This window comes from Rhinoderma darwinii, chromosome 6, assembly GCF_050947455.1.
Source record: "Rhinoderma darwinii isolate aRhiDar2 chromosome 6, aRhiDar2.hap1, whole genome shotgun sequence".
NCBI classification, from domain to species: Eukaryota; Metazoa; Chordata; class Amphibia; order Anura; family Rhinodermatidae; genus Rhinoderma; species Rhinoderma darwinii.
Genome location: NC_134692.1, coordinates 69,317,200 through 69,339,070, shown reverse-complemented (window position 1 = coordinate 69,339,070; position 21,871 = coordinate 69,317,200). Strand labels below are relative to the sequence as shown.

At 43.3% G+C, this 21,871-nt stretch overlaps 1 protein-coding gene across 1 annotated transcript in view; it reads left to right on the top strand.

Annotated features, from left to right (window-relative positions):
• Nucleotides 1-21,871, top strand: part of COL5A2 (collagen type V alpha 2 chain) — a 137,228-nt gene that overhangs the window by 52,707 nt on the left and 62,650 nt on the right. The window contains exons 2-3 of the mRNA XM_075829918.1: nt 19,538-19,759; nt 21,069-21,082. Of these exons, the coding sequence (XP_075686033.1) occupies nt 19,538-19,759; nt 21,069-21,082 (236 nt within the window). The remainder of the gene's footprint in view (nt 1-19,537; nt 19,760-21,068; nt 21,083-21,871) is intronic.

The window sequence follows — 21,871 nt, the reverse complement described above, 5'->3', positions numbered from 1 at the left end:
ATCTTAACAGATGTCATCAACGCACTGCGGAAAATTTGTGGATTTTCATTGCAGATTGCACTCCTATCAATGAGAGTAGTCTATGTGATGATAAATACTGTTATAAGAGTGATACCTTTATAATACCTTTGATGAGAGGGCTGATATTTACGGTGAAAATCGCAGCAAAATCCATAGCAAAATCTGCATGTCTAACATGCACATTTTTTTGCTGGAGCGCTGCAAATTCTATCCCTTGTGGACGTTAAAGCTCTGTTCACATCTGCGCTCGTCTTTCGGTTATTCTGTTCCGTCATGGCAAAAGAGTAACAAAAATATCTGAAGTACCGCAGCCGCCAAATGTCAGACACCAACGGCGCCCAACATAACCCAGTGACTTGAATGGGTTCTGTTGGATTTCCGTCATGCTGCACTATGTTGTCCTGAAATATGACCGAGCTTCCAAAGCAGATGTGAACAGAGCACAAGAAAACTGAAAGAAACCACATCAAGAAAGTGAGAGAAGCTTGCAAATCTGTTAAAACCATAAAATTACTAATAAATAATTTTTTTTTTAATTTTTCAATTCTGTGAAGATTTTATTTTCTGGCAAGTTCAATGGAAACACAGAACTGTCAGCTTGGAAATATGTGGTTTTTTTTAAATACTGGGTGGTCTAATCCCTTTTTTTTTTTTTTTTTTTTTTTTTATATAATGACACTTTAACCCATCAGATCAGTTTTATTTTATGTGCGGCCCTCCAATGATGCACAACCGGAAATAAATCAATTGTGGACTTGATGCGGAAAATGCCAATTTACTAGCAATCAAATGGTTATTTAATGGTGCGCAGCTGAATAAGCATTGCCAGCTGTTTCCAGGCACATCACTAGTTAATGGTGCTATTGTTTATTCAAGTGGTTAAAAGCCTGAGGTAAGAAACAAGTGAACCAGTCCAGGATTTTTACTTTGAGACTTTAAAAAGTCAAGGGGGAGAAATCAAGTTGCTTAGTTCAAATGGAATTCTTTGTGAGAGAAGAACTTCCTACAGGACAGCTGGATCTCTACACTACATCTCCTACGCTGTCACACAATCAACAATGTAGCAATGGAGGAGACCGTGTGAAAAGTCCACTAAAGACACAATGGGGAGAATGTGGAAAATTTGCCCATAGCGACCAATCAGATCACTGATTTAATTTTCCAAAGGGACTTTGAAAAATGAGAGCTGGAATCTCATTGGGTTCAGCAATAATTTCACATTTCCCTTGCTCTAGCTTTTATATCCTTCCCCCAGTTCATTTATAGCAATCTCAGTGTTGCATTCAACATTGTCATCTATGTATGAAGCATTAATTTTGGACTCACATACAGCGTTTACTTGCGTTTTCGGTGGCATTTTTCCCGGAGAATTTTTCACGTTTTTTTTTTTGGGTGGGGCAAACACAGGAGCTGATATACAGCCGACATCACACTGCAACTGCCAGGATCGGAGGTAACTTCGATGGCAGCCTTTTAACTCGTTGAATGGCGACCGCAACATCTAAGTGGCTACAGAAGGAGGGGACTCAGGCTAATAGATTGCCTGTCAGTTTTAGGCTGGATTCACACGAGCATGTTCAGTCCGTAGTGGACGGACATATTTCGGCCGCAAGTCCCGAACCGAACACACTGCAGGGAGCCGGGCTCCTAGCATCATAGTTTTGTACGACGTTAGGAGTCCCTGCCTCTCCGTGGAACTACTATCCCGTACTGAAAACATGATTACATGTCTTACGGCCGAAATACGTTCCGTCCTTTACGGACCGAACATGCTCGTGTGAATCCAGCCTTACAGTGGCTTCACACACAGAATTTTTAGGAAAAACACCACTTTTTTTAGCGCCTTCAATGGAATTTTTTGTGGCAAAAAAAACGCTGTGGCCAAATGTTAGCTTGTAGTCAAAAGGAAATTATTAAATGCACTGATCTATTTTGTGCCAGTTTTTTATTTGGTCTTGCGTTTTTTGGCTTTGATGTATTTGGTGGGGTTTTTCAGTATAAGGCCTCATTTACACGAGCGTGTGCGTTTTGCGCGCGCAAAAAACGCTGCGTTTTGCGCGCGCAAAAAACGCTGCGTTTTGCGCGCGCAAAAGGCACTTGGCAGCTCCGTGTGCCATCCGTGTATGATGCGCGGCTGCGTGATTTTCGCGCAGCCGCCATCATAGAGATGAGGCTAGTCGACGCCCGTCACTGTCCAAGGTGCTGAAAGAGCTAACTGATCGGCAGTAACTCTTTCAGCACCCTCGACAGTGAATGCCGAACACAATATACACCAACCTGTGAATAAAAAAAGACTTTCATACTTACCAAGAACTTCCTGCTTCCCCCAGTCCGGGCTCCCGGCCGTTGCCTTGGTGACGCGTCCCTCTCTTGTCATCCGGCCCCACCTCCCAGGATGACGCCGCAGTCCATGAGACCGCTGCAGCCTGTGATTGGCTGCAGCCTGTGCTTGGCCTGTGATTGGCTGCAGCTGTCACTTGGACTGAACTGTCATAACGGGAGGTCGGACCGGAGTTATCGGTAAGTCAGAACGTCTTCTTTTTTTTTTTACAGGTTCATGGATTTTCGGAGCGGAAGTCACTGTCCATGGTGCTGAACCAGTTTAACGCTTTCAGCACCGTGGACAGTGACTGTCTCCTGACGTCGCGTACCCGAACATTTTTTACCGGTTTCGGTCAAAACGAGTTTGGCCGAACCCGGTGAAGTTCGGTGCGCTCATCTCGAATTTGACACTCCGTTTGGATGTTTGTAAACAGAAAAGCACGTGGTGCTTTTCTGTTTACATTCAGGAGTTTGACAGCTCTTGCGCGAATCACGCAGTTCGCACGGAAGTGCTTCCGTGCGGCATGCGTGGTTTTCACGCACCCATTGACTTCAATGGGTGCGTGAGTGCGCGAAAAACGCACGATTATAAAACATGTCGTGAGTTTTTTTCTGCGCACACGCGCTGAGCGCAATTCACGCATCGTCTAAACTGCCCCATTGACTAATATAGGTGCGTACGACATGCGTGCAAAGCACGCGCGTCGCACGCACGTATATTACGTTAGTGTAAATGAGGCCTTAATCGTGTGTTGCAAGGAGGAATCTTTTCATCACATGATCTTTGAAACACATGATTTCGATTTTGAATAAACGGCACCAAAAATGGCTTGTACCATTTGCCAAAAAGCACAATACAAAATGTTCGTGTAAAGGAAGCTGTCTTGTTTCTGTCTGGAAATTCTAGTCGGAAACTGTGCAGTATTTATGCTACGTGCAAACTTATCCTTCCACTGACAAAATTTCTTGGTAACCCGAGTTTACCAGAGCATTATATAAGCAATCAGAAATTCACATTTTTGAAGACCCCAAGTGGGACTAAAAAAAATTGTTAGTCACAGTTTAATAACATTTATTTGGAAAAAAAAAAACACAACCTGCTCAGAGTAAAGATAAAACAAAACCATTTTTCTCCATAAAAAGTGGTATTTATTTTCAAAAACTGTTAAAAAAGAATACACATTTATGGTATACCTGTGATTGTAACAACCGGTATAATAAAGTTAACACGTTAAACCACAAGATAAACTACGTTAAATAAAAGTTCATCAATAATTTATGTGAACCCTAAAAAATAGGACTCGTCCTGCCAAAAACAAGCCCACATACATTGACGGAAATATTAAAAAGATATGACTCTTGGAATGCGGCCACATAAAAACTATACATATTTGGTATCGCCGTAATCCTACCGATACCATAGAATAAAGGTAACGTTATTTATGCAGCACGGTGAATAACATTAATTTAAAACGCAAAATACAATGCCGTAATTGCTGCTTTTCTTTTTGTTTAAATTCCACCCTCAAAAAAGTTATATGCACACCAAAGTGGTGCCATTTAAAAATACAAATAATCCCGAAAAAAACAAGCCTTCGTATAGCTTCATTGACAGTAAAAAAAAAAGTTATGGCTACGTACATAGTGTTTTGGTTTGTGATGATTTGTAGCTTTTTTGGAGTCCCTGATCTAGGTATCGTATGTGGTGATAGTTTTTTCTTTGGTTGTCTCAAGATGTTGCATCAGTATAAGAACTTGTTTGGGGAGGGCTCTAGCACTCATACTTTCAGTTTTCTCCTCTTAAGGCCGTTTTAACAATGGACAACATACCGACCTATGCATCTCAAAGGGGCTATTCACACATCCGTTTTTTTTTCCTGTGTGTCTGTTGCGAGAGACTCACTGCATGTCCTATTCTGGTCAATCTTTGAGGACCAAACTCGCCCATTAAAGTCTATGTGTGTGTTTGAAAGAAACGGACCGCACATAAACAACATTCGTGTGCTGCCCATTTTTCACGCATCAGTTGCTCAAGAAATGTATAGAAAAAAAGAAAACTTAAACCAGGAAATGCTTGCAGAGGAGAAACACGTACAAGAAAAGCGAATAACACACGGAAACCACACGGACAGTCTTGTGCATGAAATCAATGTTTTTTTTGTAGATTCAAATTAGACACACTCATGTGAATAAGGCCTAAGATGTCCTGTCAGCTCTCCTAAAATGTCTGATTTAGTAAATACTTTCATTCCCCATAAAACTATAATTCTGGAGAATCTTTTTTTTGGAACTCTGCGTTGTGCGGTTCCTATGATAATCCTCCTGGAAATGTATGAATAAGTTGACAACTGGGTATTTAAATTCCGCTTGTTAATAGTGCTTGTCCCTACACACTAAGGCCAGGTTCACACGAGCGTGTTCAGTCCCGGACCGAACACACAGCAGTTAGCCGGGCTCCTAGCATCATAGTTATCTATGACACTAGGAGTCCATGACGGTAAGAGCCCGGCTCCCTGCAGCGTGTTTGGTCCGGGAAATACTGCCTGCATACGGTCCGTATATCACGGACCGAACACGCTCGTGTGAATCCGGCCTAAGGGTATGTTCACACGAACAAGTAAAAACGTCTGAAAATTACAGAGCTGTTTTCAAGGGAAAACAGCTTCTAATTTTCTAATTTTCAGCTGTTTTTGAAGCAGAAAACGCTTTTTGTTCCTTTTTTTTAAGCCGTTTCTGGAGCTTGACCCTATGAAAAACAGCTCCAAAAATAGCTCAAGAAGTGACATGCTCCTTCTTTTTACACTGAGTCCTCTTATGCCCCGTTTTTTAAAACAGCGGTGTAAATAAAGCACCGTGTGAACTAAACGCTGTTTTCACCATTGATTTAAATGGGAAGGTGTTTGTCAGCATTTAAGTAGCGTTTTTCAAGGCTTTTTTGAGGTGTTTACGCCCCGAAATACGCCCGAAAATACTACGTGTGAACATACCCTAAGGCCGGGATCCAATATAGCGTAAACGCTGCGGAATTTCCGCAACGGAATTCTGTGCGGAAATCCCACACCATTTACAGTAGCAGTAAAGTGGATGAGATTCGGAAAAAAAAACGTAGCGTAAATGTTAATAAATTGACCTGTGGTGCGGAATTCAAATCTGCAGCATGTCAATTTATGCTGCATTTTAGTTGATTTTCCGTTGCAGATTTTCCCCATTGAATTCAATGGGGATGCAAGTCCTGCAACAGTCAAGTGTTGCGACTTTTGCGGCGTATTCGCAGCGATTGTGCAGCAAAAATCGCAACTATGGAAAAAAAACAAAAAACATACTTACCCAGAAGTCTTTGTTTCTTCGTCCAGTCCGGCCTCCTGGGATGACGTTGCATCACATGTGACCGCTGCAGCCAATCACAGGCTGTAGCGGCGGTCACATGGGATGAAACGTCATCCCAGGAGGCTGGCCTGGATGGCAAGAGAGGGCCGGCCTCCTGGGATGACGTTACATCCCATGTGATCACCGCTGCAGCCAATCACAGGCTGCAGTGTTCACATGGGCTGCAGTGTCATCCACGGGAGGGACTGCACAGGAGGGACGCATTGCCATAACAATGGCCTAGGTAAGTATGAGTGTTTTTTAGGGCATGCCCACACGTGGCGGATTTCCTCCGCAACTGTCCGCATCAATGCCGCACAGAATCTGCGTTGCAGATTCTGCGGCGGATCTGCCCAAAATGTGCAGTAAATTGATGCGGACTAGCTGCTGCGGACTGCGGTAAAAGTGCTTCCCTTCTCTCTATCAGTGCAGGATAGAGAGAAGGGACAGCACTTTCCCTAGTGAAAGTAAAAGAATTTCATACTTACCGGCCGTTGTCTTGGTGACGCGTCCCTCTTTCGGCATCCAGCCCGACCTCCCTGGATGACGCGGCAGTCCATGTGACCGCTGCAGCCTGTGATTGGCTGCAGCCGTCACTTAGACTGAAACGTCATCCTGGGAAGCCGGACTGGAGATAGAAGTAGGGAGTTCTCGGTAAGTATGAAGTTCTATTTTTTTTACAGGTTGCTGTATTTTGGGATCGGTAGTCACTGTCCAGGGTGCAGAAACCGTTACTGCCGATCGCTTAACTCTTTCAGCACCCTGGACAGTGACTATTTACTGACGTCTCCTAGCAACGCTCCCGTAATTACGGGAGCCCCATTGACTTCCTCAGTCTGGCTGTAGACCTAGAAATACATAGGTCCAGCCAGAATGAAGAAAATGTCATGTCAAAAAAGCAAGACGCATCCGTTCATTCATTGCGGAATTTAGAATCTCCATTGAAGTCAATGGAGAAATTCCGCCATGAGTCCGCAACCAGTCCGCCACAACTCCGCAACATCCATTGCATGCTGCGGACACCAAATTCCGCTCCGCAGCCTATGCTCCGCAGCGGAATTTTCCGCATCGTCTAAACGAACCCTACTAAATAGAAGTGGAAGTCAATGGAGAAACGGCTCCGCTGCGGATTAACGCTGCGGAGTGTCCGCAGCGGAATTCAAGAGCAATTCCGCCACGTGTGGCTTTGCCCTTACTGCTGCTTTCCGCAGCAGAAAATCTGCCATAAAAAACACAGTGGTGCGATTTTTCGGATGGAATGCACTGCGGGTTCCAGGTCAGACACACTGCACTATTTTTATGCAGAGTATCGGGCCCATGGGAATCCGGCCCAAGAAATCATACCGTCACAGTTGGCCGCGGAGTGTCATCCGCAGGCTGTCTACAATCACGTACAGTGCACATACAAGATGTGCGTTGACTCTTAGTAGCCCTGAACATAAATGCGGCCCATAAAATGTCTTGTCCTATTTTTTTGTGGTCCGGGCTATGCAATGGCAGATAGTATGCGTACCGTAATGCACAGTCGTGTGCATGAGGCCTAACACTGTCCAATCAGAGCTTGACTGGGTCAGACTGTAGGGACACACCCTTTTGACAAGCTGTCAAAAAAAATGGTAACACCCAGGTGTAAAGTAATTCCTACATATACAGAAGGGATCCCGGAGGAACGGCAGCATAATGGTATGATCGGACATGGCAGACAATTTTGGCTGTGGATTTTCATGCAAATTAAGCAATGAATCTGCTTCAAAATCTTCATATATTAAGGGGTGCATCCAGCATGGTGGATTTCACAGCAGATTTGCCACAGGTTTTGCGTAGCAAAGGCTGAAATTTACGGTGAAAATCTGCTGCTTCTCCGCAACATAATGTACATGCTGTGGATTTGAAAATCTGCAGTATGCTCTGCTATCAGTGCAAATTTTTTCCGCTACGAGTAGATAGGGTTTTGAAAACCACATCCACTTGTGTTGTATAGTCAATTACTGCGGATTTGTTCTGTGGAATCCGCTCTACAAATCCGCAGAAAATCTGCCACGTCTGAACATGCCCTAAAGAGTTCTAAGAAAAACTGCTCCAGAATTTTTATTTAAATGGAAATGCAAGCATATAAAAAAACTACTACTGTCCTGTACTGAAAACATGATTACAGTACAGGGACAGTTGTCCTGCAGTGAGGCAGGGACTCCTAGCGTCGTACATAACTATGATGCTAGGAGCCCGGCTCCCGGCAGTGTGTTTGGTCCGGGACTTGCGGCCGAAATACGTTCCGTCCATTACGGACGTAACATGCTTGTGTGAACCCAGCCTTAGGGTTTGTTCACACGGCCTATTTATGGACATAATTCGGGCGTTTTTGCCCCGAATTACGTCCGAAAATAGCGCCTCAATAGCGCTGACAAACATCTGCCCATTGAAAGCAATGGGCAGACGTTTATCTGTTCACACGCGGCGTAATTTACGCGCCGCTGTCAAATGACGGCGCGTAAATAGACGCCCACGTCAAAGAAGTGACCTGTCACTTCTTTGGCCGTAATTGGAGCCGTTATTCATTGACTCCAATGAATAGCAGCGCCAATTACGTCCGTAATTGACGCGGCGTTCAAGCGCCTGCACATGCCGTTACGGCTGAAATTACGGGGATGTTTTCAGGCTGAAACATCCCCGTAATTTCAGCCGTTACGGACGCCCTCGTGTGAACATACCCTTATAGTGCTATCATCACCAATGAAAGTTCAAACTTAGTGATTTGGAAAAAACTACTTAGGAGATCAATGAAAACTAGTGCAAGGGAAACAGAAGAATTGCCAATAGTAAGTAATTCAGCACTCATTTTGAGGCCCTTGTCCTGTCATATTTTCTAACTTTTATCTCCCTGACAGTTTCTACCATTTTAATGAATGCAAATTCCCACAACTTCCTGTTCTCAGGTACAAAAAATTTAACATTTTTAGCTCTGTTCACATCACATTTTGGTTATATGTTAAGTGTGTATGCCGAAAAGTTCCCGACGTACACGCTAAGGCTGGGTTCACACGTGGCGGAATTTCACTTAAATTCCGCTGCGGACACTCCGCAGCGTTAATCCGCAGCGGAGTCGTTTCTCCATTGACTTCCACTTTAATTTAGCAGTGTTCGTTTAGACGATGCGTAAAATTCCGCTGCGGAGCATAGGCTGCGGAGCGGAATTTGGTGTCCGCAGCATGCTCTGTCTGTTGCGGAGCAGTGGCGGACTGGTTGCAGACTCATGGCGGAATTTCTCCATTGACTTCAATGGAGATTCTAATTTCCGCAATGAAGTCCGCAGCTGTCATGCACATGTTATGTGTGCTGCGGATGCGTTTTGCTTTTTTAACTTGACATTTCTTCATTCTGGCTGGACCTATGTATTTCTAGGTCTACAGCCAGACTGAGGAAGTCAATGGGGCTCCCGTAATGACGGGAGCGTTGCTAGGAGACGTCAGTAAATAGTCACTGTCCAGGGTGCTGAAAGAGTTAAGCGATCGGCAGTAACTGTTTCTGCACCCGGGACAGTGACTACCGATCCCAATATACAGCTACCTGTAAAAAAAATTGAAGTTCATACTTACCGAGAACTCCCTGCTTCTGTCTCCAGTCCGGCCTCCCAGGATGACGTTTCAGTCTAAGTGACGGCTGCAGCCAATCACAGGCCAATAACAGGCTGCAGCGGTCACATGGACTGCCGCGTCATCCAGGGAGGTCGGGCTGGATGCCGAAGGAGGGACGCGTCACCAAGACAACGGCCGGTAAGTATGAATTTCTTTGACTTTCACAAGGGAAAGTGCTGTCCCTTCTCTCTATCCTGCACTGATAGGGAGAAGGGAAGTACTTTTACCGCAGTCCGCAGCAGCTAGTCCGCATCAATTTACTGCACATTTTGGGCAGATCCGCAGCAGAATCTGCAACGCAGATTCTGTGCGGCATTGATGTGGACAGCTGCGGAGGAAATCCGCCACGTGGGGGCATGCCCTAAACGTGTCCATAGGGCTTCATTGTCAGATGGTGGCCAAAAGAGTGTCTTTTTGACCTCAGTATACTGCAAAAAAATGTTTAAAAAAAATTGATTACACTATTATACGTTGAACAAATGTTTTGCAATGGTAGCCTATGGGTGCCTACACCGAACACAAAATGAAAAAGTTATGACCGTCAGAATTCAAAGAGGAAAAATTAAAAAATTGTTCTGGTCCTCAATGCCAAAATTGACCCGATCCTCAAGGGGTTAATTATGTTAGCTACTGACTTAGGCCTCATGCTTGGCCCGTAATTGCAGGCACAGCCGATGGCCTCGGGCCGCATTTTCGGTCCGTGCTCCCATACAAAGTGTGGGAGCACGGCCCGTAATTCCCCGCTAGGTTCTACGGCACGGACACCTACCTGTAGTGATGCGGAAAGGTGTCCGCGCCCAATAGAACCGAACGGGTCCATAATTGTGGACTGTTTTACGGTCCGCAATTCTGGAGGTTTTTTTTACGGTCGTGTGCATGGGGCCTGACCTTGCAGATTTGAGTGTTCTGGCTGGGTTCCTATGGGTTGAATATGCTGCGTAAAAGTACGCAGCTTATCCAACCTAGAACCTGCAGTGTTTCTGTCACAAAAGTCGCAACACTGAGCTATTTGTTAGAGTTTTACTTTCTATTCAATGGGTAAAACCTGCAATAGAATAGCAACGAAAACGCAGCACAAATTGACACGCCGCAGGTCAATACAGGGTAAGGACACACAAAACGGCACTAACCCTTCCGCAATGCAGCCAGCAACCGCGCCAGCGCCATGTTTGCCGCGGTTCTCAAATAGCATATAAAACGGCACTTTACCTGCAAAATTATGCGTCCATTAATTAATACATTAATACACCCATTATGGCTGCACAATTTTTCAGGTAAAGGGCCGTTTTACCCGGGACAACGCGCAGCCATTAACAGGCCACTTGACAGCTGCGTCAAACATGGTGCCGGCGCGATTGTTGGCTGGATCCGGCCAGGTTAGTGCCGCTTTGTGTGGCATTACCCTTATGAACGTTTTCACTGCATTTTTTTTACACAGTGTGGGCATGAGATTTTCTAAATGTCTTTCACTTTGATTCTACTGTAAATTCCACACAGAATTCCGTTGCGGGAATTCCGCAGCATTTACGGTACGTTGGAACCCAGTCTAAGGCCTCCTTCACACACTATTTTCACAATCGTCTTTCACAACGTTTTTTTAATTGAACATGTGTTTTTTCTGTCATTTGTGAATACCTATAAAAAAGCTTATGGAAAAAAACGCCCCAAAAAATGGCATACCCAAAGCATGCTGTGTTCTGAAAAAAACACCACTGGCCCGAAAAACGCCCCAAAAAGTGAATGGGAGAAGGCTAATACACTGTGAACCGCCGCTTCAAGTTTGTCAGCGATTCACAGTGAAGAAAATGAAGGGGAAGCATCTCTCGTACGAGGGTTGCGGTCCCTTCAAAACAGCTGATCCGCGTGGTTGCCGGGAGTCGGACCCTGACCGATAAGATATTGATGGCCTACCCTAAGGATAAGGCCATCAATTTCTTAGGATTGAAAAACCAAAATATACCAAAATAGCAGCAAAAACACCACAGTATTTTTAAACTGTTGTGTTTTTGCCATGGTTTAGCATAACCACAGTGTTTTCTGGTACAATTTTGCATAAATCAGTGCAAAAAATCCAGACGAATGATACGTTTAAATGCACCTTAAGAAAAGTCACATATGGCTTTTGCCTCCGCAAATGTTTTACATGCAGAATTTGTTGCTGTGAAATCTGCAGCAGTCTGCAGATGATCTGCATCCAAATCCACAACTGAATCCTTATGTAAAACATGCACATTTTACAGCGGATTCGATGCGGCCAAATCCGTGACATAAAAATACACCATGTGTGAATCCACCCTGATTAGGCCTCCTTCACACTAGGTTTTTGTCTGACATTTTATACTGCATGAAAATAAACATGTAAAAATGCCAGAATTTTTTTTAAATGTAATATGCATCTTATATGTTTTTTTTTTTCTATTCATTTTTGGTGGCGTTTTATATTTGAAAGCATTTTAAACAAGCGTTTTTTTATGCCGTATAACGTTAGAACAAAAACACCATACCCAGAGCAGGCTGCATTTAAAAAAAAAAGCTACTCAACCCATAAATGCCACCAAAATGCCACAAACCGGCACTCCACGAGCGCTAGTTCTCCTTCATTGCTTACACAGCTCTGATTTTCACAATACCATTGCATGTGTAGCGGCTATTCGCAGTATTACAGCTGTGTCCATTTACTTGCATTGGAGAAAGATGTAATACTGTGCATAGCCACTACAAATGGGACAGCGTTGCACGGAGCTGTGTAAGCAGTGAAGCGGAGGCAGTGCTTGCCGGAGCGCCGCAGCCCATTCAAACAGCTGTTCGACGGGCGTGCCAAAGTCGAACCCCCACCGATCAGATATTGATGGCCCAAACTGAGGATAGGCAATGAAATTTACGCCACTGAATTACTCCTTTAAAAGAAACTGTCAAAAATTTTCTGTAGGGAAAAAAGTTGGCCACTTTGTAGTCCAAACCTCATTTGGTATTGTGCAAGTCTCCATTTTAGATCTGATAGTCTTCACGCTGATGAACGCTCGCATACTGTATATAATAAGTAATTTGGCAATGTACAGTAAACGCCTGCTTACAAAGAAACTCAACTGACGTCTCATTGCTGTTCACTAATTTACTGAGATAGTCTTCTGGATGATCCCACAATGGCCTCGGGGGAGATATTTCTGTCTGGATATTTGCCAAATTCCTAGTCTTATCAGTAGTCCTAAGCACACAAAGCTTAGTACAGCCAAGCGTGCTTGTAGCATTGCTCTCACTCAGGCATGAATGAACTTATAAATCCAGATGGTCCTCCATGACATTTTATTTGCTCTTGCTAAACTCCAGCAGTTTGTAATCTTACTTCATTCTTGATTTTGCCAACTTATTGACTTAAGAGGCTCTGTCACCAGTTTATAACTTCCCTATTTCCTACCTAATCTAATAGGCGATTTTTTTTTTCATTTTTCGATTTATGCTAATTTTTTCTAAATCACCAAGTGGACATTGTATAGAAAAGTGTATGACGCTGACTAATCAGCGTCATACACTTCTCTTTATTCCAGCCCAGCTTGTTTCACAGCACAGCGTGATCTTGCTAGATCACGCTGTGATGAGACTTTCTCCCGCAGGTCCTTCACCGGAGCGATGGAAGACTAAACAGATATCGCCTCCAGTCGTGCCAGGACGTTTATCCGAATCTTCAGCGGCTGGAGGCGATGTCTGTTAAGTCTTCCGTCGCTCCGGTGAAGGATCTGCCGGAGAACGTGACGTCACAGCGGGATCTCGCGAGATCACGCTGTGCTGTGAATCAAGCTGGGCTGGAATGATGAGAAGTGTATGACACTGAGCTAGGCATTTACAAAAAAATTGCATAAATCGAAAAATATTCATAACTTAGTCAATAATAAATGTGTTTTTAAAACATCCCATGTGATCACCGCTGCAGCCAATCACAGGCTGCAGTGTTCACATGGGCTGCAGTGTCATCCACGGGAGGGACGAGCGCTAGTTCTCCTTCATTGCTTACACAGCTCTGATTTTCACAATACCATTGCATGTGTAGCGGCTATTCGCAGTATTACAGCTGTGTCCATTTACTTGCATTGGAGAAAGATGTAATACTGTGCATAGCCACTACAAATGGGACAGCGTTGCACGGAGCTGTGTAAGCAGTGAAGCGGAGGCAGTGCTTGCCGGAGCGCCGCAGCCCATTCAAACAGCTGTTCGACGGGCGTGCCAAAGTCGAACCCCCACCGATCAGATATTGATGGCCCAAACTGAGGATAGGCAATGAAATTTACGCCACTGAATTACTCCTTTAAAAGAAACTGTCAAAAATTTTCTGTAGGGAAAAAAGTTGGCCACTTTGTAGTCCAAACCTCATTTGGTATTGTGCAAGTCTCCATTTTAGATCTGATAGTCTTCACGCTGATGAACGCTCGCATACTGTATATAATAAGTAATTTGGCAATGTACAGTAAACGCCTGCTTACAAAGAAACTCAACTGACGTCTCATTGCTGTTCACTAATTTACTGAGATAGTCTTCTGGATGATCCCACAATGGCCTCGGGGGAGATATTTCTGTCTGGATATTTGCCAAATTCCTAGTCTTATCAGTAGTCCTAAGCACACAAAGCTTAGTACAGCCAAGCGTGCTTGTAGCATTGCTCTCACTCAGGCATGAATGAACTTATAAATCCAGATGGTCCTCCATGACATTTTATTTGCTCTTGCTAAACTCCAGCAGTTTGTAATCTTACTTCATTCTTGATTTTGCCAACTTATTGACTTAAGAGGCTCTGTCACCAGTTTATAACTTCCCTATTTCCTACCTAATCTAATAGGCGATTTTTTTTTTCATTTTTCGATTTATGCTAATTTTTTCTAAATCACCAAGTGGACATTGTATAGAAAAGTGTATGACGCTGACTAATCAGCGTCATACACTTCTCTTTATTCCAGCCCAGCTTGTTTCACAGCACAGCGTGATCTTGCTAGATCACGCTGTGATGAGACTTTCTCCCGCAGGTCCTTCACCGGAGCGATGGAAGACTAAACAGATATCGCCTCCAGTCGTGCCAGGACGTTTATCCGAATCTTCAGCGGCTGGAGGCGATGTCTGTTAAGTCTTCCGTCGCTCCGGTGAAGGATCTGCCGGAGAACGTGACGTCACAGCGGGATCTCGCGAGATCACGCTGTGCTGTGAATCAAGCTGGGCTGGAATGATGAGAAGTGTATGACACTGAGCTAGGCATTTACAAAAAAATTGCATAAATCGAAAAATATTCATAACTTAGTCAATAATAAATGTGTTTTTAAAAAAAAACAAAACAAAAAAACAACAGTAGTTATCTAGATCAAAGCGCCTATTCGATTAGGTAGGAGATAGGGAAGTATGAAACTGGGGACAGAGCCTCTTTAAAGAGAACCATTCACCTCCCCAAACATGTGCAGCATGTTATTGGAAAGGCTTCACAAACCCTGTCTCATGTAAAAAAAAAAACTCTAACTCCCTCCGTTATTTACATATCGGTGCCGTTATATTTGGCGCCCAATATGTAAATAAGCCCCTGAACTGTCAATGGGGCGTTTCTATCTAACTAAATGGCAAGGGGGCGTGATGTCTTCTCTCTGACACAGTCCAATCAGCTGTGGACAGTGTCAGGGCGGCTAGCGCTGTGTTCCCTCCCACGAGAACACACACAGACTTGGTGGTTGTGCTGCAGATAGCGTGGGTGCGCACGGCCGTTTGCGCGCACATTGACGGATGTAAGTAGGTCTCCTCGTCTCCTACTCCTCGTCTCTGCTTCTCCTCGTCTTCTCGTTCCGTTTCGGCGGGAGTGTCATGCGAGCGAACGGCTGTGCACGAATGCGTGAGGGCGCACGCACGCTATCTGCAGCACAAACACCAAGTCTGTGTGTGTTCTCGTGGGAGGGAACACATCGCTAGCCGCCCTGACACTGTCCGCAGCTGATTGGACAGTGTCAGAGCGGAGACATCATGCCCCCTTGCCTATTAGTTAGTTAGAAACGCCCCATTGGCTTCGTTTCTGTTCGACTTTTTCCGGAAAGCCGATGTAGCGGTGTACGGGCCCATAGACTTTCTTTTGTCCGTACACCGCTACATCGATTTCCAGAAAAAGCCGAACAGAAACGAACCAACTGAGCGTTCACGCTTCATCAATACTTTCCTTAGGCCATCTTCACACAAGGCACTAAACGTTCAACAAACTTCTGACATGTCATAGTGACATCAGAAGTTTTGATTGGGGGGAGTTCGGGCACTGAGAACCCCACCAATCTCTAAAACGAAGCGGCGGAAGAGCTCGTGTGAACGCTCAGCCGCTTTGTTTCTGTTCGGCTTTTACCGGAAATCGATGTAGCGGTGTACGGACAAAAGAAAGTCTAGGAGCCCATACGGAAAAAGCCGAAAACAAACGAAGCGCCTCAGCGCTCACACGAGTGCTTCTGCCACTTCGTTTTAGTGATTGGGGGCCGTCTCAGCGCTCAGACCCCCACCAATCAAAACTTCTGACATGTCACTATGACATGTCAGAAGTTTGTTGAACATTTAGTTACCCTTTAAAGCATATTTTGAGATATTGAATCCTTTCTTTAGGTTTCCTACGATACCGCACTGAAATAACCACAGTAAAAAAACAAAACACATGTAAAGCCAATTATTAGTAACAATTTGAGCAACTTGATGTGTAATAAAATTAAGCCCTGCAAGACAGAATTAAAATTATGAGCAAATGAACATGAGCAATATTATAAGAAGCTCAAAATATTTCTGGAAACATAGAGTTAATGATTCTGAAATTCAAGTTACAGGATCAGCAATTCTAAAACGTCTCCTCCCTCCTACAACATTGATTGGTCACATGTGGAGGAAAATTCTACTGTGAAACCTAGATTTTATGTCAGTGTCCTGGAATGAAGTCAAAAGACATGAATAATATGAAGCAGAGACTGGGAGTTATCCACCAAGACTGCATTATGGAAAAAAAATGGTACTTTAAAGCTAGTGGCTTAATACTGCCACCTTGTGGAGAAGAGAGGAATAACATGCAGACTTCACAAGTCTTTCTTCTCATATAACAAAGATGTGCATTTTTAATATGGTACAAACATAAGAGTTTATTACAAATTATGACATAGTTGCTCCATTCTTAATAAGGAAATCACAAATCAAATAGATAATGTAATATACATTTACCAATTTTCTTAAGAAAAGCCTTGTACAAACGTTTTATTTGCTTCCGTCGCCTTAAGTTATATTTTCGTTCTTAGTTAAAAGAGGGAAATGGATCCATGTCGGTAAATCGTGATCCATTTTTTACACAATTAAAGTGAAAGTCAAAATGATGGAAACTGATGTCATTTTCTCTCAATCTGTCTCCCTTGTTTTTATTGTTAAAAGTAGGTCAATAAAATAAGACATTTTTAATGCAATAAATATAAAACATTTGCATGGGGGGGGGTTCTAAAATGTTCTTCCTTCGAATTTCACTGTCATCGAGCATCATGCAGATCATCCATTCGTTACTCTATGAAGTAGTCTTTTTTTATTAGGATCACTCCCTCAAGTGTGAACAATGCAGTAATAAAGTTGTAGGACTTGGGGAATTCAAGAATCTACTATCAGCCCTAAGAATCTACTAGCAGAATGCAGGTTGCCATTACTTTAGTCTAGTGATCGGGCTTTTCTGCAACCTTGCGTGATGATTATTAGAATGCCATATTGATCCTGGACAACTCCTCCAATCCTATTGTCTGGGTACATAAAATAAAGTTGTAACAGCCAGAAGATAAACTACTTTATAAATCCTGTAAAAATAATTTCATAATCAAGAACCTGTTCACATCACGTTTTGTCCCTACGCTAGACATGTACACCAGGAAAGCTCCCGGAGTATATAATTAGGTCTGTTCAAACAAATATTTTTGCAGGCGGAGAATTCCTACTGGAATTTTGAGGCAGATCTTGAACTGCCTGCGCTTTTTTTCCCCGTGTTTTTCACCCACGACCACTAAAGCCAATGCAAGGACCGTGGTTAGATAATGCTGCAAAACAAGCTCAGAAACGAGCGCCTCAGGTTTTCTCGGCCTCCCATTGATTTCATTGGGAGGTCAGAGGCGGAAACCGCGCCAAAATAGGACATGGCCCTTTTTTTTCCGTGAGCGGCCAAAAGCCACTCGGGAAAAAGGCTTCTGCCTCCCATTGAAATCCATGGGGGGTGATTTTGCCCATTTTTTGGCGCTGATTCGACGCGGTTTGTGGGAACTGACCCTAAACATGTCCATAGGGCTCTATTAGTCCGCTGGAAAAATTGTCTTTTGGCCTCCGTTGGGCCGGTTTACGTCGGTATGCCTTTTTTTTCAAAGATGAAATAGTAAAGTAGACTACGGGACCCTGAAAAAAAAAGTATACAGGACGTTATAAGTTGTTTTTTTTTAAAATGGGTGCCTATAGGTTATGTATGTCACAGGATGGCATTTTGTCACAGGCATCAGTTGAACATACTGGATACGTCATGAGCTTTTCATGACTTACATATTTTACATTAAACTGATGCGATAATAGCCTATGGGTAACAGATGCCTGTGACTGATGACTAACAGTGGCATATGTCACCCATAGACCATTATGGCATCTGTTTAACGTATACAGATGTAGCAATCTTAGACTTGACTCTTAACGCGTTAAATACACGGGGGCAAGAAACTTTAGTTTGACTTTTTCAATGGCTTTTCAAGGGAATTTGGTGTGTGATTTCACGCTGCAACAATTTCTCAGATTTAAAGGGGTTCATGAGAGACTTTTATGACATTTCCACAGGATATGTCATAAATGTCAGCTAGATGCGTGTCCCACCTCTGGAACCCGCACCCATCTCTAGAACGGGGCCCCCTAAACCCCCGTTCTAGCTTTGTTTTCTCTCGCTGCCTCCCGGACACTTCCTGGTTGTATGGTCATGAGCTACGTACACAGCGTAGCTCGCTGAGCTACGCTGTTTCCGTAACTCCCATAGTAGCGAACGCCAGTTACGGAAGCAGTGTAGCATGTGAGCTACACTGTTTCCGTAACTACCATTCAGTTCTATGGGACTTACGGAAACAGCGTAGCTCAGCGAGCTACGCTGTGTACGTAGTTCATGACCATATAACCTTTTTCATGGTCGGAATTCAGCTGCTTCAGCCGCAAAAGAGTGGCTGAACGGGTTTAGGGGGCCCCGTCCTAGAGAAAGGTGCGGGTCCCAGAGGTGGGACCCGCATCTATCTGACATTTATGACATATCCTGTGGATATGTCATACATGTCTCTCATGGGAAAACCCCTTTAAGTTAAACTTTGCTACATCTGTACGTCATAAAAAGGTAATGACAGTTCAGTAAATTAGACGGATGCTATAATAGTCTATGGGTGACGGATGTTTTTCCCGGCGTATGCGTCTAACGTAGGCCGTAAATGGGACGTAAATGGGGCCCAAGGCAGCTTTACATATTCCAAAGGGGTCAGTTACATCTTATACAAGCATGTGGCTGGAAAAAAATACTAATACCATCTGGAAAGAAATCTCTAATTCTGTTAAAATCTTATTGAATAAGTCATGCATGTGAGGTAGTGTATTGAGTGGGAAAGGCTTAAAATGTGTGCTTTCCAGACTAGATGTTTGAACTGTGAAATATGGTTTCTCTCAAGAGCTTGGTTTGGTTTTATAGAGAATGTTTACGCTGGGGGCCAGATGTTCCTATAAGCAGAATCTTCTTATGACATGAATTACTTCCATAGGAAGAGCTCAATTCTAGCAAATGTTCAAACTTAGACAGTTAAAGTGAATCGCCATGTTTATCGTCTGAGCTATATGCAACACGATCACTACTTTAAAATGGCTGTCCAGGTCTCTGTCAGGGTCAGTTCACACGGTGCGTAAATACTGCAGCACAATACAGTAGCAGCAAAGTATATGAGATAAAACAAATCTCATCCACACGCTGCGTAAATAGTGAGTGGAAAAAATGCACAGAAATTGACCTACGGTGCTTACCTGACATACACGACTTAACGTAATTTGAATGGGGCTTAAGAGTAAGTAGGCGCTTTCCTCAAACATTCTAGTAAAATAGGTAAAACTACTAGTAACATCTATCAGCAATTTGCATTATCATGGCATCATATAATTTACAGCAACTATGTCTTTATTTTTAGGAGAAGTCGAAGGCATTGTTTGCAAACAGGGTGATAAAATTTACATGAACCAAGATGTTTGGAAACCATCTCCATGCCAAATCTGTGTTTGTGATGGTGGCGCCATCTTGTGTGATGAGGTTCCATGCCCAGATGTCGTAGGATGTGAAAATCCTGAGATCCCTCCCGGAGAATGCTGTCCAGTCTGTAGAGGCACATCTGGAGGTCGCACAGTTAGCCAAGGTAAGAAATCTCCCACTAAGTCTATGTTCAAACTGCCGTCAGAGGTTCTTGTAGGAAGACACGGCAGTTTTGATGTGAAGAATCATACTTCATGCAGTAATATTTTCCCCCTCAAAACTATGGAGACCACAATGGAACCCAAGGGACCCCATTGTAAACAATCAGGTCCATCAGGCATCGGTGGTATTCATTGTTCGATGGATCCGGCTATGCTCCGTAGTTTCCTTTACTCAGCTCATAAACCTGCTTCATGCTCCCCCCTATCGAGTATAATGTAAATGTACATGAAATGTCGGCAGGGGGTGAAAACGGCTACAATTAGCAATGGTATTCTTTGAACGCTTGTTTTGAAAGAAGCTTTGACTGTTTTTTTTAAATAAAAGTACTTTTTCCTAGCCTATAGTTCGGATTCTTTCCCTTCAGATATAAAGCCTCCGTTCTGTCATCTCATTTGTGTTCATACTTGCATTTGGAGAGTAAGAAGCTGCGGACAGCATTTTCTTTATTGGTTATTTATATTTCACTAGCATGCACTTCACTTTTATTACATATTTTGGCCTTTTTATCCTTCAATTACAAGCGAATTGTCAGTACCTGTTTAAAATATAATAACTTGTAAAGTTGAAGAAGCTACCATTGGTTTACACCATGTTTTTTCATCCTGTTGAAAGGTACTGTTTTATTTTTTTGTAAAATTTGAAAAAAGGCACCGTTAAAACAGAATGCAACAGCATGCCGATCCTGTTGCCGTTGACTTCTTTTGTAAAATAGACAGGATGTTCTTCAACAGGACAGAAAAAAAAGCCTGCATTATTTTTGTGTATTGGTGCATCCTGTTTTAATGGTGAATATACCAAACAAAAAAAACAGTACCTTTCAACAGGATGCAAAAACATGGAGTGAACCTTAGGCCCTGTTCACACTGAGTTTTTTTGACACGTTTTTTGACGCGACATGCCCAATCTTCGGGCGTTTACGTCTCTGACTTCCCATTGACATCAATGGGAGGCAGAGAATGCGTATTTTCACATCCGAGATGCACCTGTGCGGGACGCGTTATCACAGATCCCTCATAGGATCCTATTTTTTTATGGACGCTCAACACACTCCGTTGAAACAACGGTCGTGTGAACGGCCCCATTGAAATACATGTGTCCGCATGACGGCTGTTGATTTAACGGCCATCACACGGACGAGTTACACACTCGTCTGAATGAGCCCTTTTATGTATAAATTCCTCTGGTTTAATGATTTCCGTTTATGTAATGTCTGATTATAATAATCAAATTGTTTTCTTTTATACTTGCAGGTAGAGGACTAAAGGTGAGTTAAAACTGCATTACTAATTGTATTAAACATATGCAAATGGGGCAAATCTATCAATGGATTTACACCAGTTTTATGGTGTAAATACATTGAAAAAATATGGCGTTCAGACAGACCGTCGTATTTAAGAAGGCCTTGACCATTTTAACCAACACATACACTTGTGTCAGAAAAAAGGGACAGGGCTTCAGTGCTGTAATCTGTGTGATCCATTTATAAAGCTTTTCCACCAGGTTTCTGTTTAGAAAAGTGACAGAAAATGCTGAACCATATTTATCATCATATTTATAAGCAATAGCATATCTTAGGGGCTGTCCACATCTGCGTTGGAGGCTCGGTTAGGGGCTTCTGTCAAATATTCCATTGTATTTGCTGGACAAAATAGGCCAGCATACTCCGCTATTATGTCCAGCGAAATTACGGAAACCTTGACAAAGACTAAATAGAACCCATTACAGTCAATAGGTTCCGTTTGACGCCAATGGTTTCCGTCATGCAACAAACCCCGAGCTTCAGGTATTCTTATTGTTCTTCTCCTATGATAGTGCAGAACAACAGAACCCGGATGTGGATGAGCCCTTAAAGACAACAACCAGTTTTGAGATTCATAGGCACAACATTTTCCTAATATGGTGTATGCTCAATAACACAATATTTCACAAATTCTGTAGGGTTGCCTAAAGAATCTATATGCAAACTATATGCCACAATTCAAGATGTTTATAGTGCTCATGACACCTAAAACTTGCTCCCCTCCTGCTGGGAAGTGATACTGCTCCTAAGAGA